This window comes from Cydia amplana, chromosome 14 (genome assembly GCF_948474715.1).
Source record: "Cydia amplana chromosome 14, ilCydAmpl1.1, whole genome shotgun sequence".
In the NCBI taxonomy this organism is placed as follows: Eukaryota; Metazoa; Arthropoda; class Insecta; order Lepidoptera; family Tortricidae; genus Cydia; species Cydia amplana.
This window is the reverse complement of record NC_086082.1, coordinates 1,498,348-1,517,386: the sequence shown is the minus strand read 5'-3', so window position 1 is coordinate 1,517,386 and position 19,039 is coordinate 1,498,348. Positions and strand designations below refer to the sequence as shown.

General features: G+C 38.7%; 1 protein-coding gene across 1 annotated transcript; it reads left to right on the top strand.

Annotated features, from left to right (window-relative positions):
• Positions 1 to 13,142: 13,142 nt before the first annotated feature.
• On the top strand, positions 13,143 to 16,429 carry LOC134654303 (uncharacterized; the record flags this gene model as incomplete). The annotated part of the gene is made up of 4 exons (XM_063509769.1): positions 13,143 to 13,713; positions 14,086 to 14,287; positions 15,391 to 15,550; positions 16,178 to 16,429. Coding segments are annotated over 4 exons (1,101 nt in total), but the record flags the coding sequence as incomplete, so codon positions are not given.
• Between the last annotated feature and the right edge of the window lie 2,610 nt (positions 16,430 to 19,039).

The following is a 19,039-nucleotide window of genomic DNA, read 5'->3' as shown; positions in this document are numbered from 1 at the left end:
TTACACCTGAAGGATTATTCTGAAAGCTTATAGATTCTCACGTTGTTTAACCGTTTAGCTAAGTGTTTTATTCCAAGTGTTATTTTGATTTCTTATGTGCCATTAGAAGCTTACTTTTGTAAAATAAAGATTTGAACGGTTTCACGTGATCTTTTATTTTGATTCAAATAATTTTGGAATAGTGATTAGTTATTTTTATTATTTAGTACTCAAATAATAGTAGGCACTAGTATGGTTAATGAGTCCGAATGTTTATTTCATGCGTAGGTAGCATACCTACTATTTTGGCTGTGAAGTAATACATCTAGGTACTACCCCCACGCGCCCACCGCCATCGGGACCATCCGTCCCCGACATATATATATATATGTAAGTAATTTTGTTATGTGAAACTTATATGTTGTGTTACGAGACTTACGAGTAGGTAACTTTAAACTTTAACAGCCTAACAGATCCCAATAAGGCCTAGTTTACCCTCTGGGTTGGAAGGTCAGATGGCAGTTGCTTTCGGAAAAACTAGTGCCTACGCCAATCCTTGGGATTAATTGTCAAGCGAACAATAGGTTCTCATGATCCGTGGCAAAATCGAGATAACGCGAGGAAGAATAACTTTGTCACAAGAATATTTGGCCAAATATAAATCCTTACTCTCGTGTATTTGACCTACCTACTCGTATTGAGTCGTATTTTGCCACCTAGTAGCCTCGAATTGGTTGTTATATGTGGCTTTCCATAAATTAAGGGTCCTTATGCTTCAATAAGGACGTTTTCATGGGGTCCCGTTGTTTCCCATAAAGTTTTAAGTCATAATAGATTTGTTTTATGGCAATCCTGAAAAGTGACGCGTTTCTGAACCAAATGAATTATGACTAACGAAAATTCGAGCAAACAATACATTATGGCTTAAAACTATTTGGGAAACAATAGAGACCCCGTTTTCATCTGAAGTTGCAATAGAAATTGAAAAAGCCACATTTTTTCAAGCTTTTACTTAGTTTCATCTGTCCCGTTGGTTGTCTGTCTGTTCCAATGTGGTTCCAATCAAATCATGCAAATTAAATCCCAACAAAAACATAAATGTGAAATGAGAGCCAAGTTCAATATTGAGAATACGTGTCGTTGTTGACTCGCCGACAAAAGAATTGAGATCTATATGGGTGCCAAGTTCTGTGCTGTGTAGAAAATCCTGAAATTATAAAGGATTTGTCTTGGCAGCAGCAGTTTGCCTAAGCTGAAAAGGAGACCCTCGCTAACGCGCGGTTAATTGTCAAAAAGTTTCAGTTTCACATTTTTTCTTTTGTATACGCCTTATAGTCTACTTTCATTCCAAATATCAAGTTTCTAAGTAATCTAGAAGTGGGTTAGGTTTTTGGTCTATAAGTATTTTTTTTTCCATCGATATATCAATAATTTCCAGTTTTCAGATTTTTCCCTCTATATGCACCTAATAGTCTACCTTGATGCCAAATATCAAGTTTCTAAGTCATCTAGAAGTGGGTTAGGTTTTTGGTCTATAAGTATTAATTATTTTTTTCCATCGAAATATCAATAATTTCCAGTTTTCACATTTTTCCTTCTATATGTACCTAATAGTCTACTTTGATGCCAAATATCAAGTTTCTAAGTGATCTAGAAGTGGGTTAGGTTTTTGGTCTATAAGTATTAATTATTTTTTTTCCATCAATATATCAATCATTTCCAATTTTCACATTTTTCCTTCTATATACACCTAATAGTCTACCTTGATGCCAAATTTCAAGTTTCTAGGTCACCTGGAAGTGGGTTAGGTTTTTGATCTATATGTCAGTCAGTCACAAAAATGCCGGTTTTTAAACGTTAATTTATCAATAACTGTTTGAGCTATGTTTATGAAATAGTGTATTTTGAACAAGCTAAGGGACTTGAATACATGTGCCAAATTTCATGTGTGTAGGTTAAGTAGGTTTCAAGTTGTGAAGGGGTCAAAAGTAGCTCGAAATGGTTCGTGTAATATTACACACGGTTGCTGCGTCGCCAGTTCCTTTTTCTTTGAACTTGGCTGGACACGCTACCGCGTGTCTAGTTTGACCCACTTCTCGGGTGTTCAATGAAGCTGAAAATTTACATAAGTACATAATATGTAATATGGGTGACAATACAATATTTTTATGGTTACCATCGAGCTGATCTGATGATGATAATACAGACAGTGGTCTTTTAAGTCTTTTTAACTTTGTGATAAAACAACGCAACTTAATTATATTTGAAAATATTTAAAGAAAAATACAGTCAGAAATTATAAATTTTGTTATCTAACCTCTCTATCACTCTTGCATATTCGAGCGATAAAGAGGCAAATAGCTGAGTTTCGATTTTCGCACTTCCCGATAGGCCCCTTTGTAAACAAACCGCCTTGATGTGTCTATGTCAAATTATTAATTGTCTGTGAAAACTTGTTAAAAAAAAGTTTAAAACAAAGGCGTAGGCAAAGAGTAGTATAATATGTATATAGCTGGTCAACCAAATCTTGTCAGTAAAAAAAGGCACGAAATTCAAATCTTCCATGGGACGATTTCACTGGGGACGATATCCCTTCGCGCCTACATTTTTCAAAATTGCCGCCTTTTTCTACTGTCAAGATCTGGTTGACCAAGTATACCTATATAGCGCTGGCGGTACACCGAGAAATTCAGTAAAATGTGCAAATGATGTTAAAGGTATGAAAATCGGTACGATTGATCTGTAGAACATTTGAAACAATTTGACCCGAAGCACCAACAAATAAAAAAAAAACGAGAGGAGTTATGACGTCATCTTTTTTTGTAAGGAATAAAAAAATATTGTTTAAAAACCTATCATGTTTGGTATTAAACGAAAGGGCTTTCTGAGCCGATTCCAAACATATATCACATCATTACATTTCAGTATTTTTTTTTTAAATTATAATATAAATAATTTTCAAAACATACCAATTAAGTTTGGGTTTCTCCAGATACAATACGGTAAGTTTTTTTTGTAAAATATACCTCTAATCTTATACCTAATATCCTCATATCTAACCCTAATAAAGCAATTTTGAAATTATATACATTTAGGTTTTTTTTATTTTTCAATTTTACATAGTGTGATCTATGAATCTCTCAATTAAATATTTAAAAAGAAAGCATAAAATTAATATATAACGGTTTTTTTCAGAAAGTCGCTTATATCTCGGAATCTATAAGTCGTAGTGAAAATTGTCTATGTAATAATTAAGAACGAATTAACCGAAAAAACTCACCTTTAACGTCCCCCCTTTCCCGAGTTCTCCACCCCCCACTCATCAGAACTTTTTCTTACTTAAAGCTTAGATATTACCAAAGGAACATGTAATAGTATTTTATGCAACTGTTGTTTAAGAGAGGTCAAAAAAGGCGAGTGGCGTGAGTAACAATAACAACAAACAACAACCGAAAATTGTTAATAAAGACGCCACTAGTATTTTTTGACTCAGTTAAACAACGTTGCATACAATACTTTTTCTACGACCAAGCACTTACTTTGAAATGCAATGAAATAATAATAAAAATGGATGATGATGATTGTTTCATGTCCTAATGTGATAGGTTGTTCAGTGCGTGGGATTCTTAAGGGGAACGAAAATTTTATTATTTTTGCGCTACGACGCACGGTTTAGGAGATACAGCCCTATAAATATTTTTCTTCCTCTTTTTCTTTTTTTTTCTTTTTTTTTTCTTTTTTTGTGTTTTTTAAATCTTACTTAGGGGTTTCTTGAAGGGGAACGAAAATTTGATTATTTTTGCGCTACGACGCACGGTTTAGGAGATACAGCATTATAAAGTTTTTTTTTGTGTTTTTTAATCTCTTTTTTGTGTTTTTTTTTTAATATGAATTAGGGTTTCTTACAGAGGAATGAACATTTTAATATTTTTGCGCTACGACGCACGGTTTAGAAGATACAAAAAAAATTATGGTATTGTATCTGGAGAAGCCCAAACTTGGTATGTTTTGAAAACTATTTTTATTATAAATTATAATTTAAACAAAATGACTGAAATGTAACTATGTGATATATTTTTAGCATTGGCTCAGAAAGCCCTTTCGTTTAATACCATACACGATAGGTTTCTAAACATTTTTTTTTATTTCATACAAAAAAACATGACGTCATAACTCCTCTCGTTTTTTTTATTTGTTGGCGCTTCGGGTCAAATTGTTTCAAATGTCCTAAAGATCAATCGTACCGATTTTCAGACCTTTAACACCATTTGCAGCATTTTACTGATTTTCGCGGTGTACCGCCAGCGCTAGAAGTGGGCAGCAAAGAGTAGTATAATATATAGAACAGTCGGCAGTCAACGTTTGTTCCTAATAAATATAACATTGATGAATCAAGGCGGTTTGTTTAAAGAGGGCCTGCCGCGATACCAATTTCGTTATCTGCCACCATTAAATTTCGCTCGTATATGCAAGAGTGATAGAGAGGCAGATAACGAAATTTCCCCCCACCCCCCTTTGGATGGTTCTTGTTTGAGTTATAATGTCACTGTATTGAGGACTCAACCTTTCCATTTTTAAAGTGTTTTTATATCGACATGACACTGGCTACTGTAGTAAATGCCAAAAAAGAAAAAAAAAACGCTGTCATAGTAATCGTCAATCGAAATAAACAACGTAATATCCAAGAAAAATTTGCAAAATAGTATATGATAAATATGTAAAACATCATTAATTATCGAATTAAGATTACATACAACTTTGTGTAAAAAAAATTGAGGCAATTATACAGCCCGATTATACGGGTTACATTTTGAAAAAGATGATTATCTTGGAAAGAAGAGCAAATATACATAGGTGAACATAATGGTGAACAAAGGTATAGTAAAATAGGTAGGGACATAATTCAGGGTTTGCTTGTCTGGTCCACGCATGCTGTACCTATCACGACCACGGCACGGCCGTCTCCTGCTAACTTTTCGCTATAATAGTAAAATCATAGGTCTAATACCTATGATTTTAATATTATAGCGAACAATATTTCATGTTCATGATCTCGAATTTAAGACTTTAGCTTAGATTTATGGCGTGCGGCCTAACGCGCGTTGCCTCTATGAGGAGCTGTCAAAGCGCTTTATATCTGTATGCTTTTGATGATGCGGATCAGCATTCTTATCCAGCGGGGCAAGCGGCCAGCCTGCAGAAGGGCACCCTACCGCACTTGGTAGGTCACTACACTCACTACCAGGATTTAGGGCTAATAATTTATTTATAAGTTTTTAATACCTTTAAACGAGCAATTCTTGTATATTTATTTATTTATTTATATGTATATATATTTCGGGGATCTCGGGAACGGCTCTAAACGGATTTAGATGAAATTTGCTATATGGAGGTTTACGGGGGCGCAAAATCGATCTAGCTAGGTTTTATCTCTGGGAAAACGCGCATTTTTGGGTTATTATATGTTTCCAGAGCAAAACTCGGTCTCCCAGACATTAAGTTTTTAATTTAAGTGTTTTTATCATGTTTCATATTTAAACTTACAGACGTGAATCACCAGCAGAGTTTTTGGAGAGGTGTGGTTTTCTTATTTCCTGTTACCAACCTGAAACACCATACCTACCTAAATATCAGAAAATAATAAAGTGAAGAAAATTAAATAAAGTTGAATGCTTAAAAACTTTAATGTTTTATTAAAATTAAACGAAAAAAAATGTGTAAACTGAAATAGATCTAATTTTTTTATTTGTAGTTGAATAACATATATGTATTTAATCTCCTTTAATTAAAAATCATCTCTGAGTAGATACATATTAAACAATAGGTACTTTTAGGTCTTGGTAGTAATGTTAGGTCTTATGACCTACTGTATTTGATTATATTACTTACCAAGACCGGAGCCTAACCTGTCAGTCACCAACTATTTTGATGCTCTTTGTAGGTAGCATCAAAATAGTTGGTGACTGACAAAGTTACCAAGTTACTAAGGTAGTAGGTACCTATATAGTAGGTAGCAGTAGCGCAATATTTAGTCAAAATATTTTGACTAATTTAGATTATTTTTATGCCAAAAAAGTAATACAAGCTATTCATGTTCCACTTAGTAATAAAATACGGACTTTTCTGAATATGTGGTTTACGAAATGTGTTAAGGTACAACTTGTGGTTTATTAACGTGGTTTAGAAATAGGCAGCTTGAGTTGAGAGAGGTGATGAGTAAATTGTTTCATTTTTTTACGATTTTGAGCGTTTATAGGAGAATGTGTGGAGCAAGCATTATTTGACGTGTAGGTGTGGGTTCAACAAAAAGATCGCTTGTCAATAAGGCATTCTTGCTGTTAAAATTCAATTATTAATAGCCTTTATCGACCATCAGCAATGTAGTCCCTTTTTGATTGATGGAAATTGTCACGTAAGTTCCACTACTCGCCGCCGCATCGCCTACAGCGCATTCGTTAGTCTATCGCTCACAAGATGTCATTAATTCATGTAAACTTACGTACTGAAAAAAAAAAGTTTTACTCTTTGCTATAAATTACCCTTTCGCACGTCAAAAACTCCAAGATGGAGCCGAAGGTCATAGAGAAAAAAGTCTACATTTGGAATCATTACTTGTCAAAATTTGACATTAGCAATCCACAGTTAGGTGACAACCAAACCAAACCATTATAAACCTTAAAGTAATAATAAAACAAAGTTGTTTTTTGTTAAATTATTGTTTGTACCAAATGAACTTCAGCACTTGATGAACTTCAAATGAACTTCAACAGTTGAATTTCAAATGACGCGAAATTTGACAGTTGCACATGTCGAATAGGGGCCCAGCTCATAACACAATAGATTAATTTAATGCTCTCTGCATGCCAGGACATTAGTATCTGAAAACCTTCGAAACTAGGTATAATACCTAGCAAATTTGGCAGTCTATTACACAGCGCCTACGTGCTACAGCAATTTTCAGGCCGTAAAACCTGTTCAGGGTTAAGCCATCATACCACCCGCAAACCCACTGACCTGACCCACTTACTCACGGCTTATCGTTAAATTACTGCGTAAGAACGGCTGCATTTCCGTAAGACTATTCAAAGTACAGTCATCATATTCAAAAATATGTCCCATAACTCTTATGTCAGCGAATTAAGAACTATGGGACATATTTTTGAGTACCTAAGATATGCAATTATGCACCCATATTTTTATACTTGACTATATATACTTATTATATTTACTAGCTGTGCCCGCGGCTCCGCCCGCGTGGAATTCGGTCTGTGTCAGTAAGCTAATTCATCCCTAATTTCTCTTTCTCTCCCCTGGAGGCGGATCTTGAAGTAAAGTTGACAGAATAGATGGATACGATTAGCGGACTGAAGTCCAGATAAAATATTTTACAATTAGGTAGGTACTTACCACTAAACAAAACTACACTCCAAAACCAATAGTTTTTTTCGCCCTTATTCCAATATTAGACGTGATTTAAACGACACAGAGTTATAGTAGGTGTATAACGGACCCCTGCGTGGGCGGGCGCGATGTGTAGCCAACGCGCCCAATGAGGTGAAGGGGTGATTTCCCCAAGAGTCGGGTCCGAGTCCGGACGGCCGCTGGCGAGGTTGCGGAAGAGTACTTCGGCGTTCCTGGGACCTCGCCTTATAGCAGCGAGGCGGCAACAGAGGGGTTTTAGTGGGTAAACCTGGGGTCTCATTAGCTCACAACAGGGAGTCCCACATAACCATCCCGGCCCGTCCCCGCGCCGGGTGGTATGCTTAAAGCATTTCCCCTCTTAAAAAAAAAAAAAAAAAAGGTGTATAACGGACAATACAGTACTACTTTTGTATTTTTACGTTCTTGAGTGTACCTATCCAAAACATGTCCATAGCAAATATCATCCAATTCTGCCCTCCAGTCAAATCATTCTGAGCATGAAAAATTAAGATTTATACACATAGAAATCCATACTTCCTAACAAACTTTCGAATTTAGGTCTAATATATTATATTAGTTAGAAGTAAGATTACAGGAAAGGAGAATATTATAAATATCAAAAACTTGAGGCCGAGTATTTACACTTTATTTACAGTTATGTTTATGTATGCACAACTAAATATCTACATATATGTATGTACCGGGGATTACTTTTAACAGTGTAAAAAAATGTAATTATAAATTGGCCTAAGTCGTAGTCGCTTGGTAGGGTGCCCAGAATGCCATCTATATTAAAGTAGGGCTTAACCCTTAAAATCGTATTAAAAACGCGAGCGCAGCGAGCGCGAATATTTTTTGATAGAAAAAAAATTGAGAGATGGGAGTAATGTTGTCAGGGACACAGCCGCAATGGTTTACGTGAAACGTTGGTGTGGATATCTAATGCGAAAGCCGAAGGCCGAGCTCCATGTAGGGCCGAAGGCCCGAAGCGTCCAGGCTGTCAGTACTTAAGCACAGAACAATAGTATCAGTGTCTAAATGCGAAGGCCGAAGGCCGAGCTCCGCGTAGGGCCAAAGGTGTTTAAGTCGTAGTAGTAGTCGCTCGATAGAGTGCCCAGAATGCCACCTTTATCAAATTAGGCTTAACCTTTAAAATCGTATTAAAAACGCGAGCGTAGCGAGCGCGAATTTTTTTTGATAGAAAAAAAATTAGAGAGGCTATGTCAGGGACATAGCCGCAGTGGTTTACGTGAAATTTTGGTGTGGATATCTAATGCGAAAGCCGAAGGCCGAGCTCCGCGTAGGGCCAAAGGCCCGAAGCGTCCAGGATGTCAGTGCTTAAGTCGTAGTAGTAGTCGCTCGGTAGGGTGCCCAGAATGCCATCTTTATCAGATTAGGCTTAACCTTTAAAATTGTATTAAAAACGCGAGCGTAGCGAGCGCGAATTTTTTTTGATAGAAAAAAAATTAGAGAGGCTATGTCTGGGACATAGTCGCAGTGGTTTACGTGAAATTTTGGTGTGGATATCTAATGCGAAAGCCGAAGGCCGAGCTCCATGTAGGGCCGAAGGCCCGAAGCGTCCAGGATGTCAGTGCTTAATCACAGAACAATGGTATCAGTGTCTAAATGCGAAATCCGAAGGCCGAGCTCCGCTTAGAGCCGAAGGCCCGAAGTGTCCGTCGTAGTAGTAGTCGCTCGGTAGGGTGCCCAGAATGCCACCTTTATCAAAGTAGGCTTAACCTTAAAAGTTAAAAACGCGAGCGTAGCGAGCGCGAATTTTTTTGATAGAAAAAATTGAGAGAGGCTATGTCAGGGACACCGCCACAATGGTTGAATTTTGGTGTGGATATCTAATGCGAAAGCCGAAGGCCGAGCTCCGCATAGGGCCGAAGGCCCGAAGCGTCCTGGATGTCAGTGCTTAATCACAGAACAATAGTATAACTGTCTAAGTGCGAAGGCCGAAGGCCGAGCTCCGCGTAGGGAGGAAGGCCCGAAGCGTCCAGGCTGTCAGTGCTTAAACACAGAACAATAGTATTAATGTAGGTTAATGTGTGTGCTGGGCTCTCCAGTACCCGCTGATGCACCGCAGTACTTACCGTCGAGCGCGTCTGTCGTGCGAATCCGCTGAGCGGTCAACCGTTCTTCGCACTGCGTGAACGTCTCCGATTCTTCCTCAGATTCCTGAGACCGTGCTACCTTGTAACCTCAATACGTTGCGAGAATTTCGCGAAAAATTCGTTTTTTTCGGATAGGTATGGTAACGCGTTTAAAATGCAAGTCCCAAATTGTTTGACATTTAGAATTACTTAATACCTATTTAAAAACTTTCGCGTTTCGAACACATATTAACTCACATTTATAGACGGGCCTATCTCGAAATTTATTTTATTACCTTTATTTACCGACGTTTCGACACAGGTTTCACTGGTCATGGTCGCGGCTAACTGATGTCCCAACAAAATGTCAAAACAGAGATTTGTGCAACTACCCGACGAAAAGTGTATGAAAAAGTTTGGGGTAGACATCATATTTTCAAACCACCCACTTCACATAATGTTAATTATTGTCAATAAACCCGCGATAGACCCGTCTATAAATGTGATTTAATATGTATTTGCAAAGACGTTTGACATTGACTAAGAAAAATGTTGTTTTTTTTACAAAGTACATTCACAAAAAAAAAAGTGTGCACCACTTTCTTAAGTTAGCGCCATAAGATTCAGGTGCAAACATAACTTAATTGAGTGTAGTGGCCACCCCCCCTTTTAGGGGTTGAATTTTTCTAGCCTAAAATAGGGCCAGGGAGTTTCTTGACAGATTAGTAAAGTTTGCATCAAAATCCGTTCAGCCGTTTTCACGTGATGCGCGGTCAAATAAACAGACAAACAGATAAACAGATAAACAGATAAACAGACAAACAGACAAAAATTCTAAAAACTGTTGGAACGTGTTCTGTTATGGATTCTAAGTATCCCCAACCAACTTTTTTTCGAATATCTTCCATGTACAGACTTTCGACCCTCTTCAGCTTTATTATATGTATAGATTATTAGCGTGCTAAGGACTACATAGCTTAGGAAGTCGATTCCAAGTTAAATTTGTTATTGATTTGAGCTCGTTTTGATGAGAGTCTTGATCTTGGCGATTGTCGCGCATGTCACGCACGACTATTACTTCATTTTGCATGCACCAATCACCGGGCGCGATGTTCAAGGTCGTATCAAAACAAAATCAACATTTTAACAAGTTGTTAAATCAGAATCGGGCTCAAGTACCTACTTAATTGGTTTTACTGAGAATATTCCTTAAAGCGGATATATCCTCAATCCTCTTTGTGTTCTAAGAAAACATACAGCTATCTTGGAATCCATTCGTGGAATTACTACTTAATTATCTGCTCTATTACCAACTACTATTATTTAAGAGCATTTCAGCCGTTTCAGTCAATTATTTTAAGCTTTTAATGACGGGCGCTTCTTGGTATTTTAAACAATTATTTTCTAATACATTCATACATAACATATAATTTATGTTTTTTATCTAAACTACATGTAGGTAAGTAAGTATGTGGTTAAAATCACCTTTAAATTTAATCCTCCGTCACGGGAAAAAACATATTTTTCGGCCAACAAGAACCTAACCTTTTCCTTCGCTCTCTTGACTCAATTGCATTGACCTAGAATCCGTAAAAATAGTTCGTCTGTCCGTCCGGCCGCATGCCAAACCCAAACCAATTCGTCTACTCATCACTATTTTAAACGTTACGTCAGATGAAACTTCGACATGCCTGTAGTTATTTTCTTATTTTGATTGTGTGGGATCAAAGAAACGATTTACATACAGATATTAGAGTGCTTTCTGCTGATGCCAAATTGATGATTTGAATGCACTTACCTGTTGATTATTTTAACGCAACGACATGATATAGGTACTCGTAGTTTGGATTTTGGTGTTAATTTCTATGAAAATTGCAACTTATGAGGTCTTGAAACTATTAATAATGGTTACAGCAGTCTTATCTATCTGTAAAACTCAAACATCAAAATAATTTTAAAACGAGTCACTCACGCCAATAAACATATCGAGCATAATCGATTCAAATTACGTGAGTGACTCGTGTTAAAATAATGTTTGCTTTATTTTTCATATTCTTTTTATCAGGTGGCCCATAGGTGGCCTATTTGACTTGACAGAACGACAGGTAAATTTACTTACTCTAGACAAAGTATACACCTATTCTTTAGACTACTTTAGAGTACCTAGATCAAAGCCGTAGAGCCCTACTAGTATGTCCGCGTCACTGACACTAACGAATCAAATAGATCTCCCAGGTAACCTAGTATTTTACCAACTCCATAAAAAACCTTTCCCAGTGCAATCCATCTTACTCGAGGTAACGGCTATAAATTCAAGCTGCCATTCGAAGATGTACTCGTACCGTAAGTACAGGAACACCGCGGTACCGTAAGTACCGCGGTGTTCCTGCGGTGAATATAAAAATGTTTGAAAGTAGAACACGGTTAACGTATCTGAAGCTTTAGAAGCAAATAGCTTATTTGATGAAATGCGTTAGTTAATATTGGTTTTCCATTTTCCTCTAGAAAAATTACGCATTAACTAAGAGGCTTTACAGGAAAAACCTCAAATTGAAATGTAATTTTAATTTTTAATAACAAAACTTCCGTGAGACAGGCATATTAGATACCTATATTAAAACCGGTCACTCACGTGTTTTATGTCGACTTATTAAGTTATTAATTTTAATTCAATCAATCACCATAGAGTTATAATTATAATAGGAGAAATTAGCAAATAAGTATCCATGTTTTTAAATTCATCCTAAAATCCTAATTCCCTATTACGCGTCTGATTTTGCTAAAGTAGATAACGTAATCAGGCCTTAATAACACGTTTTACTCCAAAATACGGTATTGTAAACATACCTAAGTAAAAGCCTTGAAACGTCTTCCTGAAGATACCGTACTGATAACGTCGGCTGAAATTCTGCGCAAATATCTTTGAAGTGAGATCATTTGAGCACTTTAGCGGTAAAACGACGTATAGTCTTTGAAATCGGCCTTTTACCTTTATGTACTTACAACCGTTTAGTTTTTGGTTAAATATCTGCACAGTGCACAGCGAAGCGTTGTAAATGTAAATATGTATTGCCTAATTTACCTACCTACTTTCATCGCATTGAACGTAGGTACCTAACTTCTTGGAACATATCTAGTTTGAAGCAGTTTAGTTTTGATTAAATTAATTAGCGAGTTAAGTATTGATTTGTTCTAAGAAGAGCAATATACTTATTGTTTATTTGTACCTACTTGTAGTTTGTTATCGCCTTATCATTACGCGTGTACACTGATTGTTACTCACTTTGAACCAAGTTCATCTATTAAAACTAATTAGATAGATAACATGATTCTCTTTGTGAACTCTATCCAAACCATATTAAAATGTTGTGCCTAACTTGTAAAGAAAAGCTCAATAGAGGTTTTTAATATACCTACTATAAGTGGCTTTGAAGTAGTAGAAAAACAAAACAATCATGTTAACATGACTTTCTCTTTCCAGAGCTTGAACAATTGTCACCATTCGTGCTAGAGAGGCAGCGTGAGGCGCTCGCGCACGCGCAGAGCGTCGATGGCTTCTCTGTGCGGCGTGATGAGGAGCACGGCGCCGAGGCCGAGCCCGCCGAGCCGGCCGTGGGCCGCTGGGGCGCCGAGTGGCCGAGTTGACTCGCTTCGGAGCCGCGGACCCCGGGCCGCGATGTGACCCGCCTGCCCCTGCCGCCCGCGCGGTGGGGCCTCCAGCGAAACCCGCTGGAGCTAACCTCCTCGACTCATGAGGAGCTAGTCACGCTCGCCGAGGCCGAGCTCCGCCGGCTCCTCGTCGCGGACAACTACGACTCTGTCAGCAACTTCATCTCGCTGTTCGACGCGTTCGAGAAGCGGAAGGAACCGCTATACGACGTGTACGAGAGCTACAAGCCGCCGATAAGAGCGAAGAAACACACGTGCGTCGGCTTAGGCTTCGAGTTGATCAGGCGTTGGCGCGCTATGGACCCTGAATTCCCTGGCTTGGCCAAAGCGACCGCTCTACTTTCCTGCGAAGAGGCAGTAGTTGATGTCAGGGGTTATGTCACCAGCGGAGACTGCCCGACGGCGGTGGTGGAGGCCGAGAAGGAGCACGTGATGGTGGGAGTCCAGATCAGGGTGGATGGAAGACCGGGGCTGCTGCTGGCGGATCCGGGGTACCACGTGCCCAGGGCCGTCACTGTCATGCAGGATGGGCTTTATCCTCACACCGGTAAGTCTACTACTCACATCCAGACCAATAATTATTGAATCATAAGTATTTATCGGTAGGTCTTATACCTGAATCTCATAAAATTCTAGGTACTAGAAGAGTCTTATTGGGACGAAGACAACTGGCAATTCACATTTTATTCTTGATCCGTAAAAATGTTTAGGTATATGCTCCTTCTCTGAAGCTGAAGTCTCGCAACATCTCGTCTCCTCTAAAAAGATCGATTAATTATGTATCCTCCAAAATCAACAGGCCTCCTGCAAAAGACGAAAGACAAATGTTGTCAATCATGAGTTCTCTCGCAAGCCTACTACGTAGGTACCTATTTAAACTTCCCAACGTTAACTGACTACATTTCATTTTAACCCACAGGCTGGTTCACCCAAACCGACGATCAGTTCCTCAAGGAGTACAGCTACGCCTTCAGCCCCCACAACTCCAGCTACGTGGAATGGCGGGAGCGGACCACCCGTGACGGCAACGTGAAACGCCAGACCTCGCTCGTTTACACCGCGAGGCCGTATCTAGACGGTGTCAATGTTACCGAGAGGAGGAACCTTGTCTACAACTTTAGGTAAGTTCAGTTAACTCCTACGTCGAAGGCGGGAGTGGACCACTCGCAGACCTCGCTCGTTTACACCGCGAGGCCGTATCTAGATGGCGTCAATGTTACCGAGAGGAGGAACCTTGTCTACAACTTTAGGTAAGTTCAGTTAACTCCAGCTACGTGGAATGGCGGGAGCGGACCACTCGCAGACCTCGCTCGTTTACACCGCGAGGCCGTATCTAGATGGCGTCAATGTTACCGAGAGGAGGAACCTTGTCTACAACTTTAGGTAAGTTCAGTTAACTCCAGCTACTTACGTGGAATGGCGGGAGCGGACCACTCGCAGACCTCGCACGTTTACACCGCGAGGCCGTATCTAGATGGCATCGATGTTACCGAGAGGAGGAACCTTGTCTACAACTTTAGGTAAGTTCAGTTAACTCCAGCTACTTACGTGGAATGGCGGGAGCGGACCACTCGCAGACCTCGCACGCTTACACCGCGCGAGGCCGTATCTAGATGGCGTCGATGTTACCGAGAGGAGGAACCTTATTGTCTACAACTTTAGGTAAGTTCAGTTAACTCCTACGTCGAAGGCGGGAGTGGACCACTTGCAGACCTCGCTCGTTTACACCGCGAGGCCGTATCTAGACGGCGTCAATCTTACCGAGAGGAGGAACCTGGTGTACAACTTCAGGTGAATCCAAATGCTTTTATTAGACCGAACAAGGAACAATAAAGGTACACTAGACTTATATCGAGGGGAATATGGATATTGTTTTCGAGCTCCCGATATTTCCACCCCGGTTGATATAAATAGGTTGGATATAGGTAATTAAAGTCTAGTGAAAGTAGTGAAACTAACCGTGAATCGTAAAACTGTTACAATAAAGCTTCACTGTTCCTTACGACCTACAAAATTGTATCAACCTCTTGCTCCGCAATATCTACGCTTATAAATAACACGTACTTATAATGTAAATATCTGTCTGTCTGTCTGTCTTAGCAAACTTCCCTTCTAAAGATTCAAATTGTAGTAGAAGATATCCTACAGACCAGGCGGCCAGAAAAAAATTGGTAATTTCAATAAAGCTTACCTGACCGTAAAAATTGCAATCTTGCATTTCCAGGAGCCTCCTGGCCCGCGACCAGAAAGGCCAGCTCGTCGCTGGCCTGTACTTCCCCGTCGGCGCGCGCGGCAAAGACGCTTCTTTCACACTATTCTTCGACACCGGGGCCGAGAAGCGGAAAACTAAACACAAGTTCAGCGTGTTCACCGAAGAGATTGAGGTGAGACAGCAACACAGTTATTGTCCTTATCAACATCACAACATGAAACAGAATGTCTGTTAATCTGTTGAGTTGTAGAGCCATAAGAGCGTGTCACATATTTTTGCGGCTTTCGAAGAGTAACATATTATTGCAGGTGTCTATTTGATACTGTCTATTTATTCATTAGTATTTCAAGTCGCCCTACGGTCCTCTCTACATTTTACCGTCCATTACTGTACTGATTACTGACAATTTACCTAAACGTAGGTACTTATCTAGTTTGCTATAGCCATGACGGGCTCAAAGTGAACAGAATAAATGATAATGTGAATTTTAAATTGTACTGTCTATTCAATATATAATTTGTGTCCTTTGTGCTTAAATTACACAAATAACGTATGCAGGGTTTGAATAAATGATCATAAGGCATTGTTGTAGGTACCTGTTTTACTGAAATTTCCATGTGACAAGACAAAATCATAATCGATTATTCTACAGTCATTAGTTAATTCGTTTCACGAAAAGCCGACTGCTTTCTTACCTCTTTTAACTCATTACAGGAACCATGGGACAGTTTCTGAATATACGAAAACAATCACATATAGAAACAAACCAACAGAAGATTAAGTCTACCCATTATTTCAGATCCCACAACCCCTGTCCAACGAGATCGAGCTCTGCAACAGCCAGATGAACTACCCGCAAGGCGAACTCCGCCGCATCCTCACCAAGCTCGCCAAGGTCGTCTCCCACCAGCCCTTCATCGACCAGATGCTCGAGATCAACGAGGACATTTGCCGCATGAGCCTCTGACGACAACATGGCGTCCGCAAGATGGCCGACGCCACAGACTAAATATCCGCCAACATGGCGTCCGCAACATGGCCGACGCCACAGACTAAATATCCGCCAACATGGCGTCCGCAACATGGCCGACGCCACAGACTAAATATCCAGCTAAAATGGCGTCCGCAACATGGCCGACGCCACAGAATATAGCCCCCGCTTCTTTTTAGATTAGCTCCTCTATATTTATAGGTATATTTATTATTGTATTTTAAAGATTAATTTAAATTTAACGTAGAATTTTGGTGACGGGATTCTTTTACAATTTTAAATTTTTACTTATACTTTGTAGATTAAAATTTATATTATTTATTGGGATTGGTGAATATTTTACTTGCTTTAGTAATACAATTTATTTGACGGAAATATTTTTGTTTCATTTGACGCTTACCTATATAATCGCATAAATAAAAGACACTATTTATGGTATATAATTTACTATTTAATCCTAGTGATCACACAAAGATGAAAATTAAACCTAACATCAATAATACATCTAAAAATATTTTTACCATTCCTGTATTACATTAAATGGAATTTTTATAATAAGAGCTGAATAAACAACTATTAAATAAATTAATGTACTTTATTGAACAAGTCAATACATATCAATTTTGTGCGAAATTAACGTTTTAAAATCAGAAATTAAACAAAAAAACATAAAAGGTTTACTTTAGAAAGATAATATATACTTAATTAATCTAGTCTTAAGTATTTCTAATTACTTAACTTACTTATTTGTGAACTTGCACATGACATTGGGTTAGTTTACCCGTTTTAAGTCAGTTGGGGTAAAAGATACTATGGTGCAAAACCGTCATAACATTCCTGACAAGGGGCAAAATTAACCGTGTTTTCACGCCCAACCAACTTTACCTATACCAATATTAATCGTGATCGATAGGAGAAAATAACAACTAGCTTATAACTGCCGTTAAAATAAGCAGTCAGTTTTTGGTTCTCATTAGAAACCGTCTTTTTTTAGATTTAAGAAAAATAAATGCCAAGAACATGAAGTGGGGCGTAAAAAGATATAGACCGCCTAAGGGTGCAATTATAGTGGGTCATTCACCTAATGCGATCGCCGAAAGTATGGGGTTGCCAGGCAACCGACATTAATACGTCAAACTACCCAGAATCGACGCAATGTAATTTCGTCATAAGTCTGTTGTGAAATAATTTTGACAACCCAACTAGATAGGTACCTCATATTTTCAAAGAAATTTGACGTTTATGGTGTCTCCCGATATATTTTACCGTAGACGTGTCTGTAGTTGGACCCTAGTGAAATAGTTTAGTTTAAATATCATTTTCCCCTCTTTTGTGAGAATTGCACACATTGCCCAAGATCACTTTCTTGGCATTATTTACTCTCAAAAGTCAAAATAAAGTCTCATAGATTCGGAATAATTACAGCTACAGAATAAGCCATTTCTTGTGATATGGACGTACCTAACGTTTAATGAAATTATTAAAATTTGTGATTTTTTAGATCTTCCATGGGCAACCTAACTTTTTAAACATACAATTTACCCAAGACCAGCGTGGGTAAAATGGCGCACAACGCACATATAGGTCAGATGATTTCTCAGTCACACACTTTTTAAAATTAGAACATGAATAGGTCGTTTTGTTTGCCCGAAAATCAAAATATCTGCCCCTTAACTAAGACAATTGGTAAGAAGAAAAAGGGTTAGAGATTGTAAACTCCTGAGTTATGTATATTCAGGAATTCGCAAAAATTAACAATTTCAAATGAGATGCAAGAATACATGTACATGTCAACACACTTATGGTCATGAAATCTAATCGTCTATCATACTCAATTACTCATATCCTATAAATAACACCGAATCCATACAAAAATAACGATTCATGACATGGAATAACTAACCTACAGATGTTTAACTGCATTTCCACCGTTTTTCACGGGTACGAACGTGTCTTGCTATCTCAGTCAGTGTCGGTACAAAAAGTACTGAGGTTGACTGAAGTAGCATGACAAATACTAACGTTTCCGAGAAAATACGATGGAAAATAAATTATGCACTACATCTATATAGTCCGTCGATTTCAAACTGGCCTCGGACGGGTTATCCTTTGTCTATTGTTAAGTAAATCGGCACGTGCCACTCCCTGCATAAAAAATGGTCCAATCACTTTAACTGGTTATTGAATTACAAATCCTATGGAAATTGCAATAAGATTCAAAATGAACAAATGGAAAAATAATTTGCCATTTCTTGTGTGGCAGGGACCACCCAAGAACTACGGTTATAGTTTGTAGCTTTCTAATAGACCCCGAAGGCTAATCCTATTGTCTATTGTTAAGAAAAACCGCTCGTGCCACGTGCCACAACCACCTGCATAAAAAATCGGTACTTCGGTTACTGAGTGCCGGCGAGTCGAACGCTACAGAACCAGTCTAAAATGTGTCATCGAGATGCGTAACAAAGGCGCGTTATCGGAGAGCGCGCCTACACTGGTTTTTTGAGCGTTCGACTAGCCCGCGCTCAGGTGCCAAATAGAATACTTAGGACCCTTTTTTGCAGGTAAGTAGCACGTGCGGTTTTACTGAACAATAGACAATAGGATAAGCCTTCGGGGTCTACTAGAAAGCTACAAACTATAACACAATAGACAAAGGATTAGCCGTTCGGG